At 34.0% G+C, this 20176-nt stretch overlaps 1 protein-coding gene across 1 annotated transcript; it reads right to left on the minus strand.

Annotated features, from left to right (window-relative positions):
- Nucleotides 1–4579: 4579 nt before the first annotated feature.
- On the minus strand, nucleotides 4580–5384 carry B0T23DRAFT_327420 (uncharacterized protein; the record flags this gene model as incomplete). Its single annotated transcript, XM_062835613.1, has 2 exons — nucleotides 4580–5084; nucleotides 5161–5384. 2 exons carry the CDS (start codon nucleotides 5382–5384, stop codon nucleotides 4580–4582), a joined length of 729 nt encoding a protein of 242 aa, XP_062688055.1.
- Between the last annotated feature and the right edge of the window lie 14792 nt (nucleotides 5385–20176).

Below are 20176 nucleotides of genomic sequence, written 5' to 3' on the forward strand. Positions count from 1 at the left end.
GTACCATTCTTTTTCTACTTCTTCCGTTGAGTTTCTATTAGATTATTAATATTGGAGCTCCCTGCTGGGGTAGGCTGAATCCGGATAATAATAATATTTATTAGTTCTCTTCTATCAATATAGGTGACGTTATAGTTAGAATTAGAATTCCTATAGCTATAGCCCAACGCTATATTTCCCCTAAGAAAATTATTACTATTTAAATACCGAAGGAAATTATAGAGCTTTAAGTAATTATTTGGAGCTTTTAATTATTTATGGAAGCGCCTAGACTATTTATCGTTTAAGGAAAATATTAATGAATTGATAATAGTTTAATTTAACTATATATTAGTTTTGGCACTATAAAAGACTTTTTTTAAAATAAATAAGAAAGTAGGAAATAGATTCCTAGGATTTTTACTATAAATTAAAAAATTCGAGTCCGGCTTTCTTACTTTAATGAATTTTACTATAATTGAAATAGAACTTCTCGAACAACCTCTCTAATATTTAATTAATTAGAAAAGATTAGGTAGAGGCGAATAAGGTCCGGCGGATAGTAGGCGAAAGGCTAGAGTAGAAGTAATAAAATGAAATTTTTAAATCGCTAATAGCCTAATTATCAACGTATAATTTCGCTTCGGCTATATAAACTTATGTATTAAAGCCCTTTTCATTATTTATAAATTTATTAAAATAGGGGAGGACCGGCTTCGGTTAGTTGGAATTATTTATAATCGTTTAAAGACGGCCAATTTCGCTAATAAGGGTTTAAATAACTATAACGAACTATTATTAACATTCGGAAACGTTTTAACTTAAAGAATTGAAATTATAATATAATACGGTAAAGTAAAAGAGAGAAAAAAAAGTTGGTAATTAGAGAATACTCTTTAGGTAATTAGGGGGACTAATATAGTAAAAATAAAAGAAACCAGCGCAGCGAGTATATTAGAGACTATTAGAGGGAATTAGAAAAAGATTTAAGAAGAAGGTTGGTTATAATATAAGGGATCTACAAAGTATATACATAAGTAGGTCTTAAAAAAATTTATAATAATTAATAAAAAGGAAGAGGGAAGTTTGTACCCTACTAGTGCAAAACTTCCAATTAAATATATAGAAAGCGTAGGCATTAAAGGCACTAAAGATACTAAGGCTAGAAATATAGCCCGTGCGGCTCCCGAGGGATGTACCTAATAGTACGTAGTATATTTAGGCGCCAAGACGGCTGCTGACAGCCGACCAGCCCATACACCTAACCAGAGGGCACGCTTGGCTTATACCGGGTGTTAGCCAGGCAAACAATACCCCTGGGCGCCAGCCCCGTAACAGAATCCAACTAATTAGAATACTCGCATCCTTATTAATACGGCCGTTCCCGATTTAGCAGACTTAGCAAAGCCGAGTTTTTGATCCTGGGTGCTAGCCCTATAATAGAAGCTAAAGTAGACAGACTAAGTAAATAAGACTAAGATAAAATTACTACCTAAGTTCTAGAAACGTAATCTCTATTACCTAACCCCTCTATCTTACTATTAAATTCCTTTTTTGTCTAACCTTATTATTAATATAATTAATAAAATGTTTATATATATAAAATAGTTTTAAAAAGAGAAGACCCCCATATTCGTAGACCGGATCCGCTAAAGGTTGTCGTCGGGGGTTAATGTGGTAGAGACTAGAAGTGGGGTGGGCTTTGGAGGTTAAAGTAGGTCTAAGCACTAAGACTACATTGTATTGTACCTTCAGGGACTAACCCCACGCAGACATCGCCTAACCTTTATAGTAGACACTCATTAACGGAGCGATTCTACGGCTGTTCTCGTGCAACTGCTACACAGCACTGGCATTTCAATCGAAAGGAAAGTGACCATTCATAATACCAAACTGGTAAACACTGGAGCAAGTTTGGACTCGACTTGCACAACACAGCGTACATATGTAGTAGCTGTACAATACGGACAATCTTGAACCACAAATCCATCACGGCCTTACTCCGGTGATTTGTAGCACTCTTCTCCCTTTGACTTGTCCATTGTGTCTTCGTTCGAAACCTTCTCTCCCCAGCCGTTCTCTCTCCGGCGTTTTCGGCGGCGTCGCCACCGTCAGGCTGATGGGGCTTGCATCCTGTGCTTTGTGAGCGCCGGGACTGTTTCCCAATCTCCCGAGGTGGGTTCTGATGCTTGGTTTCGCATCGAGTATGACAGGTTCGTTGACTGATCCTCGTGAGGTGTTGAATGGCCCACATTCATCTCATTGTCGATGCCCGCCAAACATCCGGCAAGTAAGAGGTTACGCTACACCTGCCGGTCGGACGCCAATCTTCCAGCTACCAAGCGGCCAAGCGCAACCCTCCAGAAAATGCAACTTTTTGTTAAGAGTCTCCATGAAGCCTGGAATAGTCGCATTTACAGGGTTTTTACTATACAAGTTAGTAAGTCCAGGCCGCCAGGACACTTGCGTTTCTAGGTACCCCTGTATGGACTTGCACTTTCTGGGGGTTGCATTTACCATCGCTTTTTCTGTAAATATCAACAGTTCGTGTGTCATCTCAAAGTATTGTCACGATTGCCAGCTAATCTTGTTATCCACATCTTTACCATCTTAGATCCGTCCTTTGATCTTCTATAAAGACAGGGTCAGCGGTCTATGCGGCCTAAAGATAACTTGCGTGATACTTGATTTGTTCTTTTTAAATATCTCATTGAAAGTCGCTCACTGGCTCCAGCGTTGCAAGCGTCCCAGAAGCTACGCCATCACGCAATATGACCGACTGACAGCGGCTCTTTTACTTCGAATTAACTTTAAGGTCGATATTAGACGGGTCATATTTACCTATAACCTCCTTTGCTTATCTGCCATGCCTTGGCCCCTATACACAAATGTTGGGTGACACGGCACTCGGACAATGGCTGTTGAGCCTCTTGGAACTTATCGAAACCCTAACATCAAGACTTTCTCATTATGTGCTCAGGCTCGAGACGGTATCGAGAACTTGGAGGCCAAAGGTATCGCAGGCTCCAAGATTCTCTAGTCGATGGGGGATACCGGCTGCTGCGGGGTTTGAATTATGTAGATGGGCAGATTTGAGAAGATGGTGCAGATAGGACTAGCTACTGAAAGATTTTATGGAAGTATGCACTGGCAGTGTTCCCCATCAGGAAGGGCATTTATTCTAACTCCAATATATAGAACGTATACGCTCCCTATAAACCATTTGACTAAACACGGGGTTGTGGCACTTACGCACGAGATAAGCGAACAAGCTCTTCGACAAGCCAACGGTCAAGATTGTTTGTGTGATAGGGAAATAACAACACAGGCGAGAACTGGAGAATACCGTACAGGAGTCCAACTGGAGTCTTGATCGCTCCAGTGACCATTCGCAACATGATAGGAGCGGGCCAGAAAAGCTTCGTCGCGAACTGGCACCAGTGCCGGTCGGTTCTGAATCAGAAACCCATAGAAAGGAGCTGCGAAGCGATAGAACGAACGAGAAATTGTATAATCAGAGGACTAACCACAGGTTATATTGAAGCTTCTCATGATGCAAGCATTCCTGAAAAGATCGAGACCGGATTTCGACCTTTACTAACATAGCGGTCGCAAGTACAAACCAAACAGGGATGGATGGTCCGATAATGCTCGGTGTAATTGGGAAAGACCAATACAAAGCTGTAATAGGAATCTAGGAATTTAAAGACACACCGGCCAGAACCCATCAAGTGCCTCCAGGTAAGCCCTAGGAGTGGAGTTCAAGGTCTGATATACTGACCGTAACGTGTTCGGTTTATTTGTACCAATGTTCGCCAACGAGCTGTCAACAGCCTCCAAAAGCACACAGCTGTGAACCCTGCTGCTGACCACCATTCTCTCTCCGACTATGGCAGGTATGAGTGTCCCAACATCTGCTGGTTCGGGTTACCAATGCCTGACCATTTCCTTGTGGGTGGTGGAACTCATACACGGAGCACCTTCATAGCACGAGTGAACTTTAAACTCGATGGTACCGTTAAGGACGAGTGGTTCGTTGTTCCCTTACAAATATGAGTCGTACCTTTTCTTTGCAAGGTCTCGTGTGCCCCCCTTCTTCCTGCTTTTCTTCTTTACTTTCCGTTGCGGTTAACTGGCAGCCTGAGTAGTTCGAAGAAACCTCCCAAGCAAGGCCAAGGGGCATTTAGTTGTGACAGCCAGGGCGTTCCAGTTAGTTTCTCGTCTCAGGGGAGAGACCTGCAAGTTTCCAGAAACCACACATATCCATTGAACTCGTTGTTGCTCTTCTTTGTAGTAGTAGGTGGCTATGACCCGGATATACGTCTTTATAAGATCCGTTTCGCATGACTGATAATGAGAAAAGTGCCGAAAGGAACGCACCTGTGGGAAAGCCGAGCAACTAGAGCTTCTTGAGCCCCAACATCTCAGATACCACACCTTCATAGCATGGCTGGAGATGCCTTTCAACGAGACACAGCGTTGGGTTGCTTTGGGTCATCGGGTTGCTTGTATCTTTCCAGCGTGCCAGTTGACAATCAGCGCGCACGGTCCAGACGGGGACAGAGACGCACTCGTCGTTTCATGATCACATCATCATTCATCAGCGCCATCCACCAACCCTCCCCTCGTCCCATCTCTCCTTGCGTTCCTGCCGCAGGTAGTATAGCTTCTTGGCCTCCCTATATTTCCTGACCCAGTCGCTGGTCTCTCGCTCCGACGCAGGCGTGCCATCGCCACCACTATCGAGAAAACTTTCCTCGAGAGCACAACACACGGCCTCTTGCTCCTGCAAGCCCTGGCTGAGCCGTTGGTACAGCCGTACCGGGGCAAAGGGGGTGAGGGCATGGTCCATCTCGGCTTGTTTGGCCCGCCATTGGCGTTCAAGGGCGTGGGTCGACAGAAGCTGAGCTTGAGTCGATGATCGTCGGTTCGCAAGGCGTGCCTCGAGATTCAGCAGCTGAGCAGCCCGCTGGACGTTCTCAGCCAGCGCAGACTGCAATGTGTCGTGTGACGCCTGTAAAGAGGGGTGGATGGTTTCCGGTGAGTGTGTCAAGGCGGAGAGAAGCGATGAGTTGGAGAGGATCACGGCGAGATCGTCTTGCTTGCTATTCCAGCGATCAGATGGCGTCAGTCACTGGAGTACGAATTCGAACAATCGCTTTTGTAAAGGAAAAGACTCACGACTTGTCTTGGAGAAACTTAGGCAACCATTGCTCGCCGGGGTCCGAGATGGTTTGCCCGTTGTGGGTCAAGCCTCCTTGTTGAAAGCCATCGGCACCGGGACCCCCTGTCTCCGGACGTTCGGGGGGCCGCGGCGAGGGCGAGGTTTCCGCTATGTTTATGTGTGTCGCCTCGTGACTTCCTGATGGCTTGGGCGGCAGAAGAGGTGGTGTGTGAGAATACATCTGATTGTTTACAGCTGTTCAGGGACAGTGGAAACGTGTCTACCTATGTTTGGGATCCCAAGCTGCACCCACTACCTAGGTAGTCTCTCAAAATAGGCGTTCTCAAAAGAGAAGATTAGGAAGGGGAAAGGGAGGGCCGGGGGGAGAGCAGCGCCAAGCTTTAGCGCCAAGCTTTACACAGTAGTTTGGGTCTGCTTTAGCAAAAGTGGGCAGGCTGAGTGAAGAAGTAGTCTCTGTTACAGACCCCCTCTGCCTCCGTACCCCCCGCCCCACATGAAATGTGGGTCTCCTCGAACTTTGTAAGAGGAGGTCTGTGCCAATTTTGAGCATTTCGGCCGTCAAGCGCTGTAAATCCTATATAAACTAGAGTTTTTACTTTTTTTATATTTCTTTATAATAAATTAACGGAAAATAGTATAATTAAGAATAAGATACTCAGAAGCTAGTCCTTTTAAACTCTTTCTAAAAATATACTTTTTATAGAGCTCGGGCTAACCGTTATAGTAATGCAACCTTAAAGGTAAACCTTCGTTAGTAGCTATAGCTTAAGAACTTTTAGATACTCCTTAATCTAAAATTTGAAAATTATTATATAATGGAAAAAAATAGCACGTAGAGGATAGCTTTAGTAAGACGATTCTAATAGTACTATTTTTATAGTATACGGACCACCCGTTGAAGTAATATAACCTTAAGGGGGTAGTATTCTATTTTTCTACTTTTAAATTTTTTTTATTTTTAACCTTATTACTAGCCGTATAAATAAAGTAATTATATATAGAAAATCGTCTCAATAAGACGGTTCTAATAGTACTATTTTCATAAAGCACAGACTACCTATTAAGATAATATAGCCTTAAAGGGATAAAAGTTTTAAAGTTTAAAGCTTTGTATCTCGATAAATATTAGCCGTATAAGAAAATTAATACTACTATTGGAATTAAGGTGGAAAACTCTATATAAAAGGTATTTTTACTTAGTTATACTAATTTTATTAGAATTATAATATATAGTAATACTTAGTTATTCTTCTATAGCCTACGGCTAAAATGCTCAAAATTAGCTCAGACCTGCTATTGTAGAAACGGGTGGTGTGGAGTAGGGTAGGGTAGTTTCGGAGGTAGTAGGTCTAAGAATTGAAACTAGTGAAGAAGATAGTTATAGTTTTTATAACTTACTTAACTTCTAAAACCCACCCTACCCCCCGACCCTACCCCCTATTTTTATAGTAGTAAGTCTGAGCGGGTTTTAAAGTTTTTAGCCGTCGGCTATAGAAGAATAACTAAGTATTAATGGTAGTTTTAATTTTCGTATACAACTAATATTCGCTAAGATGTAAGGCTTTGAACTTTAAAGCTTTTACCCTCTTAAGGCTACTATTAGGCTTACTATATATATTATATAATAGTATATAGATATAACGGATTTACGAGTCTATATTATACCTTACGAGTATAAGTAATTATATATAAGTAATATAATATATATATATATACCTAGTTTTTTTGGTTGATTTTTATCGATTTTATTCGATTATATTACTATATAACTCTAACCCTAGTAGAGGGTAGTCTACCAGGCTCGCCAAGGCGGCCCAGAAACCTAGTGTAGCTTAGGGAGGCTTAGGGAGCCTCAAAGAGCTCTAGGGTGGAGGAAATCTCCCGGGTAGACAGGGGTCGAAATGAAAAGTGGAGACTTAATCTCGTTTAACTTATTGGTTTTACTACTACCCCCTTCGGCTATTTCCCAACGGAAATGAACAAATAGACTATCTCCGGAATCTCCGGAAGCCGAAGAATCCGACGGAAAAAACGGCTAGTCCGTAGAACTGCTGGTTGGTTCAGAAAGTCTATAAGAAGGAAGCCTTCCCTCGAGGAAGAAGCTTTCTTTCTTCTCTATAGTTACTCTTCTATATTTTTACTAATATAAGAGCTACGTATACAAACTATATACCGTTCTACTCGTCTTTGACTCTTCTATACGCCTATGCCTTAAGAAATTTCGATTTCCTACACTGCAACCATTTTCCTCCACAAAAGAAAGAAAGACTATTTCTATCTTATTATCCATCCTTCTAACTTTCTTATTAACGATACCGTCTTTACAACTACCGTCGTCGAAGATCCGGATTCCTCTTCTTCAGCTACATTACTCCAAAGGGTGGTCCGTGCTTTATAAATATGATATTATTAGAACCGCCTTAATAAGGACATTCTCTATACGGGATTAGTTTTCTCGTTATATTACAAACGAATTAATAAATTAAATAAATTTTAAGGTAGAAAAATAGAATACTACCCCCTCGAGGTTGCAGTATCTTAATAGGTGGTTCGAGCGTTATAAAAATAATATTATTAGAATCGTCTCGTTAAGGCTACCCTCACTATTCATTTTCTATAACTATAAAACTATTAATAAGATTAAAAATAAGCAGTGTCCAAAACCTTAAATGTAATTTAATAAGAAAATTCCTAAATTTCCATATTTATACTATATTATAACTTAAACTAGCTATAATAGCCTAAATTAACTAAGCTACTAGAAGCTTTCTTACTATATCGTACTGTACTTAATTTATGTTTCTAAATTACTATACTTAAACTACTTTATAACTTATATTCTAATTTATTATGTAATATATTTACTACATATAAATAGCTAGCTAGTAACCTCCTTCTTTCTTATAATATTTTCCTTTCTTTATTATATTTACTATTATATATAAAGGTTACCCTTTATATTAGATAGTAGCTACAACTCTACGGTAGTAACTATTGTAAGTAATATACTTCTTACGTCCTTATTCTAAGTAATCTTACTCAATCCAACTAAACAATCTTCTATTACGGATAGTAGCGTTAATCCTATTAATATAAGAAATATACAATATATAAATAAATAGTATACTCCCTACCTTAAAAAATTTACCTTCTAAAACTCCCAAGTAGGTACCGGGCTAGTTCCAGCCAGCCTTACCTACTTTACTAAGGCTATAAAGATTCTTGTAACCTTTATAACTACTTTACTAAGGCTACTATTTACTAAAAGAAGGGTAGTACCTTTTAGAAGCTTTGTAATTACTTACTTAATTAGACTATAAGGCTCTCTCCAACTAGCCTACTCCCTTCCTTAAGTATTACGCTTCCTACTTAGAATATTAAATATAAAGTTTTCTATAAGAATCCTAAATTTTTATACTAAGTAGTAATTATAATTAAACTATTAAACTAACTACCCACCTTAGAAATTGAAAGGAAGTAAGTATAAGGACTGGTTTCGATAATGAATTGGTTGTAAACGCTCTAAAATATTAGTCGGAATGGATAAGAAGATAAATAATATTTAGATTCTGATTGTGGAGAAAGATGGTTGCACGGTAGGCTTTCGAAGGTATATAGGTTGTGTAGAGGAGTCAAAGACGAGTAGAACGGTATGTAGTTTATATATATAGCTTTTATATTAGTAAAGATATAGAAGAGTATTTAAGGAGAAGAAACAAAGCTTTTTTCTCGAGGGAAAACTCTATTCTTATAGACTTTCTAAACTAACCGGTTGTCCTACGGTCCGGCCGTTTACTCCGTCGGATTCTTCGGCTTCCGGAGATTCCGAAGATGGTCTGTTTGTTTGTTTCCGTCAAGAAATGACTAACGGGAGTGGTAATGAAATCGATAAGGTTAACGAAGTTAAAAGATCTACGATATTTACCACTTATAATTTTGACCCCTGTCTACCCGGGAGGTTTCCTCTACCCTGGGACTCTTTGAGGCTCCCTAAGCCTCCCTAAGCTACACTAGGTTTCTGGGCCGCCTTGGCGAGCCTGGTAGACTACCCTCTACGAGGGTTAGGGTTATATAGTAGAATTTCAACTACAGATATATATAATCGAATAAAATCAATAAAAATTAACTAAAAATATTAGGTATATATATATATTATACATTACCCACATATAGTTGCTTATATTCGTAGAGTATTATATAGACCCGTAAATCCGTTATATATATATACTATTATATAAAATAGTCATTCCTTGGCCGGAGCCAGATGTGGCCAACGAAGACAGTAAAACGCCTATTATCTTAACTTAATAAATAGTAAAGTAATAAAAAGAATTCGATACTATTATTATTCTAATACTTATATATTTATATAAATTTTTTTTTATATATTTATATTGATTTTCCATTTTTAAATAACTTTTTTATTCTTTTATAAAATAAAAATTTAATTCTAAACTGGATTAAACAGACGACCTCTATAACGTTGGAGCAATATAATAACCATTAAGCTACTAAGCTTATTGGGTGACTAACTCAGATTATTGAAAAGGGATATCTTTTTCTTTGTTTATATTATTAAAAGGTTAAAAGAAAAAAGAAAAAAAAACTTTAAATAGAAAAATTTAAAAGTTTTTTTTTCTTTTACAGAATTTTCGATATTTCATTTTCAACCCTAACCCTAACCTTCTCTCTAGAAATTAGGGTTAAAGGTGTTATTATAACTAAAATTCTTCTTTTTACTTTCTTTTGCTTTTTTTTGACAACTAGAACGTATACTATAATACAACCGGTACTAAAATGACCGCCTTATTTTTCTCATTATTTTGATACCCTGTATACTTTAATACACGCGACGGTTGATAAGCAATTTCAATTGTAAAGGAAAAAGTGGCTTTTTGCAGTTGAAAGCACGGGCTTCGAGTTCAGCTCGATGTTCGAATTTCCTCTTTAGGATAGAGGGCTCCGCAATTAATAGTATTTGGACTGCTATAGATAGAACCGCCGCTCCTTCTTTGCTTCGAAGTGGGCCCATGGCACTACGACCTCTAGTGTGGATTTCTGCCACGAGTTTTGGGCCCGACAACGAATTTGTAAAGGAATGGGCGTTTCAAATATATATAGTAAGCCTAATAGAATAAAATTAGAAAACCCTATATTATCTTCTAGGTTTTTAATTTAGATAATACTCCCTTCGTCCTTATAATTATTAAATATACTATTAAAAAGGTACTAGAAATTAATAATAGAAATATGAAGTAAAGACTCCTATCTACTTATATTTACTTATGCGTAGAAATTAAGTTTTACTCCAACGAATTATATATTAAAGTATATAATAACCCTGGAATAGGTCGTTCTATAATTTTGGGAATATTATTAAAAAAGTTTAATTATTCTATAACTTTAAAGGCTATTAGATGAATCCGAGGTATGGGGAGAACTTTAATAATTGAAGAATAGGCTACTTTTTGAATATACTTAGTTCGTACTAACGAAATAGGTCGCCCTACCCTAATAGAATTGAAAAATTCGCCTAGGTTGTAAGTAAAGTGGAGGCTAATATATTATTAATTATTATAGGACTGGCGCTGGATAGAGCATCTAGCTCTAATTAGCTAAACTCGAGTGCTAAGACGGTAACCCGTATTGAGACTACCCTAGTCGATTCGGACCGCGGTATAGTAGCGCTCTAATCTTTTAGAGTATTTTCTAGCGGCCTTAGGCTATAAGGTATTGGAGCGTATAGTTATTTAAATTCTAGTATTCTAACTATCTGGAGGGTAGCGTTTTCTTCTTTCTTTCTTCGTAAAACCTTAATATATATATATAAGGCTAGTACCTATATATTACTCTATCATCCCTTTATATTAGGTTCTACCTTCCTATTGGTTAATCGATTGGAAGGAAGGATTGTTTGTAGCTAATAACGCGGTATAGACTAGTATTGGAATGGTTTCTTTTTTTGTATTAAATGATAATAATAATATTAATACTAATATAGAGATTTTCTATAATTTTTTAGCGATTGGGAGTATTAGAGTTCCCCCTGATATTACCGGTTTATTTAGTAATTTACTCCGAGCTTTATAGGCTAGTCTAAAGTTAAAGGGATAGGTTAAATTTATAATCTTCTTTTCTATTTATTCCTAGCCTACTTTAAAGTTTAAATTTATATACCCTATTAAATAGAATTCCCTTAGTAGTAGTAAAGATAAAGGAAAGTTCTAAAACGACGATGAGGAATTTAATAGTAATTTTAATAAATTGTATTAATAGAAGCCGTTCGAATTCCCTAAGTAGGATAGTAAACCTACTACTTTTCTCTTCTATTATAATAAGTTAATTAAAATATGTAATATAGACTTTAAGGCTGGTCTATATACTAATTCCAACGCTACGTAGATTAAGATCCTTAATACCCTACTAATTAATAAATAGTAGCAGTTAAAAGGATATTAAACCGCCTGTACCCTCTCTAATAATAAGGACCCGACCGAATTACTCGAATAGATTTAATAAATCTTTAATACCTATTATATCTAGGATTATGCTTTTAATAACCTTATTAAAATGAAGTAGAAGGACGGCGATTCATTCTTCGAATTTTTTATTAATTTTAATAATAAATTCTTAAAAATTAGCGGCTATAATTAGGATAGCTGTACTAAATTAGAGTTCCTTCGCCGTACTATTAATAAGAAGTTTAGTAATTACTTTTTTATTGTAGAATTTTCCGATAATTACTTTATTTACGTAGAGTGATTTTAGAATATTATTTATAAATACAAAAAGATTATAGAGTTTTAGGCCTTCTATTAAAATTATTTAAAGAATAATAATCGGAATAATCGGCAGCTTGGAATATATATTTCCATTACTACCGCTTCGGATTATTTTAATTCTTAGTACTAAATTTATATTTCTCCCTCTACTTCGTCCTTTAGGATTCGATATAATACTAATAATAATAATCTTATTCCCTATACTATATAACTATAGTACCATCTTAGCATAGGGTCCTTTTCTAGTTCCCTAGAGGGGAAAACTGTACGGCGTTAAACGCCGCTAAATAAAAACCCCCAACTATATTTTAATTATAGATCTTACGCCGCTCCTATTTTATTTATAGCTATAGCGGTTCTTACCTATTGCTATAGCGAATTGATTTCGTTTCTCCTACCGCTATATTATCCTAATATTAGAATAATTAGAATAATAGGAATAGGATCCAAACCTAGAGCGCCGCTTCCCTTCACCGTCCCTCCGTCCTAATATCCACCGCTCCTTCCTCCGCCTTCTCCCTACTACCCCATCCTATCTTCCCGTTTATTACTCTACTTTCCCGCCTCCTTATTCCGTTTACTATTACCTCCGCCCCGGCCCTTCACTTCCTACCCCGCGGCTCCACCTTCATTTGCAACGGTATAAGGAGATATAATACTAATAGTAATATTTTCATAAGTACAATTAATATTCGTAGTATTCAAAGTAAGGGTTCCTCTGCTGTTTAATTAAAGGGGCGTACTAAATAGGTATTTTAGGAAGAGAAGGATAAGTATTATATTGAAAGATAGTATATTTATTATAGTATTATTAATTATATTATTATTAAATGTCCGTACTTCCTGGCTATAAACTTTTAAAGTAAGGGAATATATACTTAGGCTATTTAAGTAGCTTTGTTATTTGATAATAAATTTCGAGTAATTGAGATTTCGGATTCTGAATTAAATTAGGAAAAAGAATAGTTCTAATATAAAGTCGGGTATTAGAGTTTACCCCCGAAGTACTAAGTAAAGTAGAAGAATTCAAAATTTAAGTAGAGATAAAATTAATTTTAATATTAATTGTTATTAATTCTACTAATTTATTCTACGCCCTTATTAATAAAGGTTACTAATATTATATTATTATTAGTAAAAATATTATTTAAAATTTTTAAATCCCCGTTATTCCGATTTTAGTTTGGTAAATCCGAAGTGCTATAGCTACTATAGGGGGCGCTACTATTCAAAGTATTACCTACTTCCTTACGGAATCCTAAGGCTATATTTTTCTAATTTATACTTATATAGTATTGGAGTTCGAAAACCCCCATTATTTTCGGGAAATTATAATTGATAGTTAATTAAATATATTCAGTTCCTGACAAAAAGAGGCTTTAGTATAGTATTATATAATTTTATGTGAATTATATTAATAAATTCAAAGTTAAGACCCTATTTTTTAAAGAATTTAAAGGAGTTATATATATTTTTGCTATTACCTTTATAGGGTATTTCCGTCGGATTACGAAATTTAAAGGCCGGGCTGTTGTAGAAGCTGTTATATTCGTTGTACGGTTCGAAAATATTAGAAAAGTTCTAACCCTTAAGCGGGTTTAGACCGATAAGGAATTTTAATAAATTATTCCTCAGGACTTCTAAGATTTTATCCCCTTGTTTGGGAAGTAAAAAGTAGATTACTTTAATAATTATAAGCCTAGTATCGATTTAAAGATTAAATTAAAGAAGGGATTGGATGGTAAGGACTTTCCCCTTCCCTTCGGCCTATTATATAATATATTTTAAGAAGAATTCTTAGTACTTAAAAAATATTTCGGAATTTAATAAATAAAAGATTTATCCGGATTAATAGTTCTATTATTAGAATTCCCGTCCTATTTATTCGAAAGTTAGGTAGAGGTCTCCGTTTTTATTATAACTACCGGGTATTTAATGTAATTATTGGAATAGATTAGTACCCCCTACTACTTATTTAGGAAATATTCCGAATATTTAAAGGGATTAAATAGTTTTCGAAGGTAGATATAATATAAGTATTCTATAAAATACAGATAGTAAAAGGAGAAGAATATAAAATAGTATTCTAAATATATTACGGTCTCTTTAAGTAGTTAGTAGGCCTCTTTGGGTTATACGGAATTTTAATTACTTATTAATAATATATTAACTAGGTCTTGCGAGAATTCTTTAATAATTTTTATTTAGCGTATATAAACGATGTTCCAATTTTTATGGATAGGTTTTAAGAGGATTATATATAGAAGGTTTATATAGTGTTCGAGCGCTTTTGAGACGCTAGACTCCATTTAAATTCCGATAAGTATAAGTATGTAATTAAAAAGGTTAAATATTTTAATTTTATTATTTATACTAGTATTAGTATTTAAATTAACCCTGAGAAGGTTAAAGCTATTTTGGAATAGGTAGTGCTAATATTTTGAAAGGGAATTCGGAGTTTTTTAGGGTTTGTAAATTACTATTGGATATTTATACCGGAATTCGCTATAGTAATAGTACTACTTGCGGTATTTACTAGTAAAGGAATTTTATTCGAATAGTTTACGGTTTACGAAGAGGCCTTTTAATTATTAAAGATATTATTTATTTAAATACCTATATTAACCGAATAGGACCCCGAATGCCTAATCTTCTTCTAAATCGATTACAGTAATTTTATATTAGGGGGTTATTTAATTTAGGAAATAGATAGTTAGAAATATATTATAGTCTTCTATTTAAAGAAGTTAAAATTAGCCGAATACAATTACTCCATTTATAATAAAGAGATATTGGCGATTATTGATTATCTATAGGAATAGTAGGTTAAATTATATAATTATAATAGTTTTATAATCCTAGTAGACTACTATAATTTAAAATACTTTATAATACGGTAATATTTATTGGAATAGTAAATTTATTAAATTAGATTTTTTTCCTAGTTTGTTTTTAAATTCTAATATTAGTTAGGTAAAAAGATAGTAATACCGGATATATTATTTTAATAGGACTAAGACCGACCTACAAAGGACGATAGAAAAATTTAAGACTATTAGCTTATTCCTAAGTCCGCCTTGTATAATTATATTTATGTTTCGGTAATAAACCTTCGGGGCTTTTGAATAACCCGGAGGAAGGGTATAAAAGTTTTTGAAAATTTAAATTTATAATAGTTCTGAAATTCTATTACAAGGAACCACGCTATATACTAATAAATTATTAAGGTAGTAAAGGATAATATAAAAGATTTACCCCCTTTCTTTAAATTTAAGGTCCAAATTGCCAATTACTCTATTAATAACCGTAGGCGTTTTAGATATTAGGGGAGGCTATAAATCCCTAGGTATCCGGTAATTATTAAAGTAGAGGCTATAAAACTATTTAATTCTAACCGGGAATTTAGACCGCTTTATATTTATATTATTTAGATTATATATAATTCCTAAGTATTCGGGCACCCCGGTAGAGAAGGTACTATTGCGGTTTTAGTCCGTTACTTCTATTAGTTATTATTAGGGATTTATATAAAATAATTCCTTTATAATTGCTATATATATAATTCTATTAAATACTAAAGAACCTAGAGAAAAGGGTTATTCTATTTGATATTAGTATTAGACTAATTCTTCTGAGAAATATAGATGGACTTTATCACGGACCTTCCGCTAATTAGAGGGAATACTTATTTACTTATTATTAAGGACCGCCTTAGTAAGAACGTTATATTAAAGTTTATATTATTAATAAATAATGAAATTTATATTAAAAGATTTATAAATTATTTTGTACGGTACTACGGTTGGCTACGGTCTATAGTTAGTAATTGGGGCTCTAATTAAACTAGGCGGTTTTAAAGTAGACTCTACAAACTATTCAGGATTAAACAGTTTTTTAATACTATTTACTACCCTTAGACCGATAGCGGTCTAAAGCGTATAAATTAGGAAGTACAAACCTTTTTAAGAGTATATATTAATTAGGCGTAAAATAATCAATATAAGTAGTATCCCTTAATATAGTTAGTTATTAATAGTTATATTAATATTTCTATTGGTATATTTCCTTTTTTTGCTATTTATAGATTCGATTTAGAGTTAGTAATCCTAATAATCCCTAAAGCTATTAGAGATTTCTATATTCTTATAGACGTCCGGGCCTAATAGTTCGTTAAAAAAACTATTATAAATTACGGACTTATATTAAGCTACGATAGCTATAGCGGCCTAGGAATAAGAAAGATTCGTTAATTATACCCGGCGGCCTATAGAGAGGTTTTAAATAAATAATAAAGTATAATTCAACCTTAGGAATTATATTTTACTAAAATTTAAAAAGAAGTTAGATTGGCTATATACGAAGTATACCGTCTTAAAAGTATTTTCTTTATTGATAATAGAATTCTCCAGGCTTTTAATAATATTTATAATGTCTTTTATATCGACCTCTTTTACTAAGCTATTAGAGACCCCCTACTTGGTTAAATTTTGATTAATAAATAATTACTATTAGTAGTAGTAAAAAGAGAAAAAGAGTACTACGTAGAAAAGATCCTATATATTAGAGGGAGCCTAATTAATTATAAAGTTTTTATTAAATGGAAGGGATATCATAAACTATTATAGTATTTATTTAAAGATTTTTAAAATACTTAAGCGCTCGAGTTCTTTGAAAAGTAATATAAGGACGTTCGAATTATTAACGGACTTAAAAATTAATTTACGAAAGGGAGTATATTAGTAAAATAAAATAAGTAAGTAAAATTGGTATCCGGAGGCAAAAAACGTAGCTGCCGACCTAAAATATTGTCCTTGTTATTTTACTATATTTAGGAATTTCTAATACCTGACGCCGCCCTAGTATCCGACCCGACTATATTATTTAAAAATAATAATACTATTGCCGTACTATTATAAGGAACCTATATTTTTCTTCTCTTCTTCGGAGGAGAAGTAATCTCTTTTATTAAATTTAAAAATTAAATTACTTTTTTTAACCGAATTTTCTCTTCGGGGGTATCCCTTTCCTATTATATTATTTCTATTAGCGCTGTTAAATCCTCATCCAATATTTAAATATTTACTACCCCCTCCCCTAATTCTTCTTCCTCTTCTAATTCCTTAATACCTACTATTTCCTCCCTATTAGATAATAAATTAAAATAAATACACAATTCTTCCTCCCCCGGTAATACTTTATCCCTTTCTATTACCTTCTATTACTCTTCCAATTTCCTAATATAAATTCTTAATTCTATAACTACTTTATTAAAAAGAGTTTCCGCTACTATAATTATTGATTCATCTTAAAAGATTTAAACTATTTTAATTATCCGGGTATTAAATCCGGCTATAAGGGTATTTAAGTAAGTAGTAGCCGTAGTAATAACGTACTTAATATCTTAAGTAGATTCTATCATAGTATTTACCGAAGTAACCGAAATACGGCCAGCCCGAAATAATTCAACGAATAATAATAATTGTAAAACTGCTAAATTACCCTAATCCGTACAAAGAATTTAAAGGCCCTCTTCTAGAGCCTTTAATCGTTCGAATATTACGACCGAAGTCGGAGCCGAAATTATAGAAATATCCGGAATTACAATTAGAAATACTATAATAGTAGAAAGGGGGATTGGCAGCGTTTTACTAACGGGGTAATTAAGTACGAAGTAAGTAGTATTATTAAATTTAAATTAGTAATTGGACAGAATGAAAAGTTTTTAAAATATATTTACGGAACGATATAGTTATCGGCCGCCAATTACCTGAAATTCCGAATTATAATTACCGCCAAATAGGCTGGAACCGACCAGTTTGTCACTAAGAAGGATTTTGACGACCTGAAGAAGGATATTCTGAAGGAGATTAAAAAAGGCGCTTGGGAGGTACTAAAGCGTTGGGCTGATATTGTAGTGAAAGCCGTCCCGAGCAAGATCGGTACTACCCTCTAATACCTACCCACTACCACTACTAAGAAGTTTACCCCTTCTAATTTCGAATAGCAGTTTATAATTAAGGGAGCGACGATTACCGCCGAATTTATAAACCGTTCGAATAAAGATATAAAGACGACCCTAATTATAAATTTAGGTAAAAAGAAACCCGGTTTAATAATCCGCGTAGCTACTAGAATACTAAAAACTGGAAATTATATAATTATATTCAATAAATCTGTATATAATGAGTATTAGTAGAATTAAATATAAATTAAAGAAGTTTTCGGTCCGGATACTTTTATTACTATAAATATTGTAGGTGTACTAATCTAAGGCGTGCCATAAGTTAGTATTGATAATTATATTATAGTGGAAACCCTAATAAGAATAGCGAGGGAAAGAAATATAAAAGTAGTTATTATTAAAGTTCTGTTATAAAAAAGAAGGGATAGAGAGAATAGGGGTCTACTCTTTATAGAAGTCGCTATTATATTAATAGCGTACTTCCTTTAAAATAATTTTTTCTTCTAGGATAGTAATATATATCCGTACAAACTATTCTAAACTTCGAATAATATCTAATAATATTATAAATATTAGGGAATTAGATATACGGTAAAGTTCTATTACTAGGAAAATATTTACGTCCGGTATAACGAAGTTAAATATAAAAGAAATCGTTTTAATAAAGTAAATTACTTATTTAACGGAAATTAATTACTTATTTATTATAAATTATATAGGAAGAAGGGATATTTCGTTTATAATTATAAGGAATACTTTATTCTTTAGAAGGCTATTACGAAGGCGTTTATTACGTACGCCGAAAGGCCGCGGGCGTTCGCCTCCTATAAGAACTTTATTAGGAAGGTATTAGAGTTAATAATAGAATTTATAAATAAAGGTATCTTATTAAACGCTTCTTCTAATTTCTATATTATTACTACCCTAAAGAAATAATTTGTAGGAAATATAAAGAGAGGATAGCCGAAGAAGATTGTTGGTTAGACCTCCCGACCGAAGCCTTTAATCCTATAAGGCCTAATTAATATTTACTATTTACGTTTATAAAATATAGGGGGGAATTGAATATATAGTAGTAATAATTCCTATACGGCCGTAGCCCCCCTTAGGGAAGTAATACCTCTATTCTCTATTATAAGACTAAAAGGAACCTTATTTTAAAGTAATTAATAATTTAATTAAAAATATTCTATTAGAATGTAGGGAAATTATATAAGAAAGGGAAATTTCTATTCGAATAAAAGGAGATTTATAACGTTATAGTAATTTAGGAGTTGGATAGGAATTTAAATAGGAATATTTATTATCCGAGAGGCGGAAGCTATTTTAGGGTTAATTATTTAAAAGGAGGAAGGGTAGTAATATATATAAATAAAAAGTAGGATTTAAAAGATTTAAATTTCCAATTTAGGAAAGATTAGACTATAATAATATTTAAAAACCGGAGAGATTTAATAACCGTCTATTCTATTTACTCCCTTATTTTAATATAAAGAATGCTAAAATACTAATAGGAATCGCTATTTCTCGAATTCTTCGAAACCGGCCCCCCGGCGGGAAATTAAATTATAATTAGGGATTTTAACCTTTACTATTCTAACTGGAATTTAAAGAATAAAACCAGTCCGGGGGCTATTCGCTTACTTATATAAATATAATACTAAAAATTCAATCTATTTACCCTTTATAGTAAACCGATAAAATTTAGGAATATAATATAAGGAGAAAGGGATAGAATAATTAATTATATATAATTATTATTTAGGGTCGAAGCTGAATATTAGGGAGTATAATAGTACGAATAAATTAGTTTAGACTACTATTTTTAAAAAGTTTAAGTCCAATTAGGAAAAAGGAATAGAAAAATAGAAAAAGAAGAAGGATATAATTGAAATTTTATAGATATAGTAAAAGTAAAGGAAATAGTAGAGAAATAGATTTTAATCCCAAAAAGGATCAATATAATAGAAAATATTGAATTCGCTTTTCGCAAATTCGATAGGGAATTTATAAGTATAGCGGAAGAATTCGTCCTATATTGGAAGAAAGGTTAAAGGAGAAAAGTAAATTAATAGATATTAGGATATAAAATAATAATAAAGGAAGTATAGCGGATATATTAAATATAATTTAAATACTAGATAATATTAAATTAGAAGGATTTTATTAAAGTTATAATGAGGAAGAAAAAGATAATAATAAAAGTGTAGCGGGCTATGTAGTACGAGGGTATTATAGAGGCTTTAAAGAACCTAAATTAATTTTAAT

Source organism: Neurospora hispaniola, assembly GCF_033458365.1.
Source record: "Neurospora hispaniola strain FGSC 10403 chromosome Unknown B0T23scaffold_11, whole genome shotgun sequence".
Classification (NCBI taxonomy): domain Eukaryota; kingdom Fungi; phylum Ascomycota; class Sordariomycetes; order Sordariales; family Sordariaceae; genus Neurospora; species Neurospora hispaniola.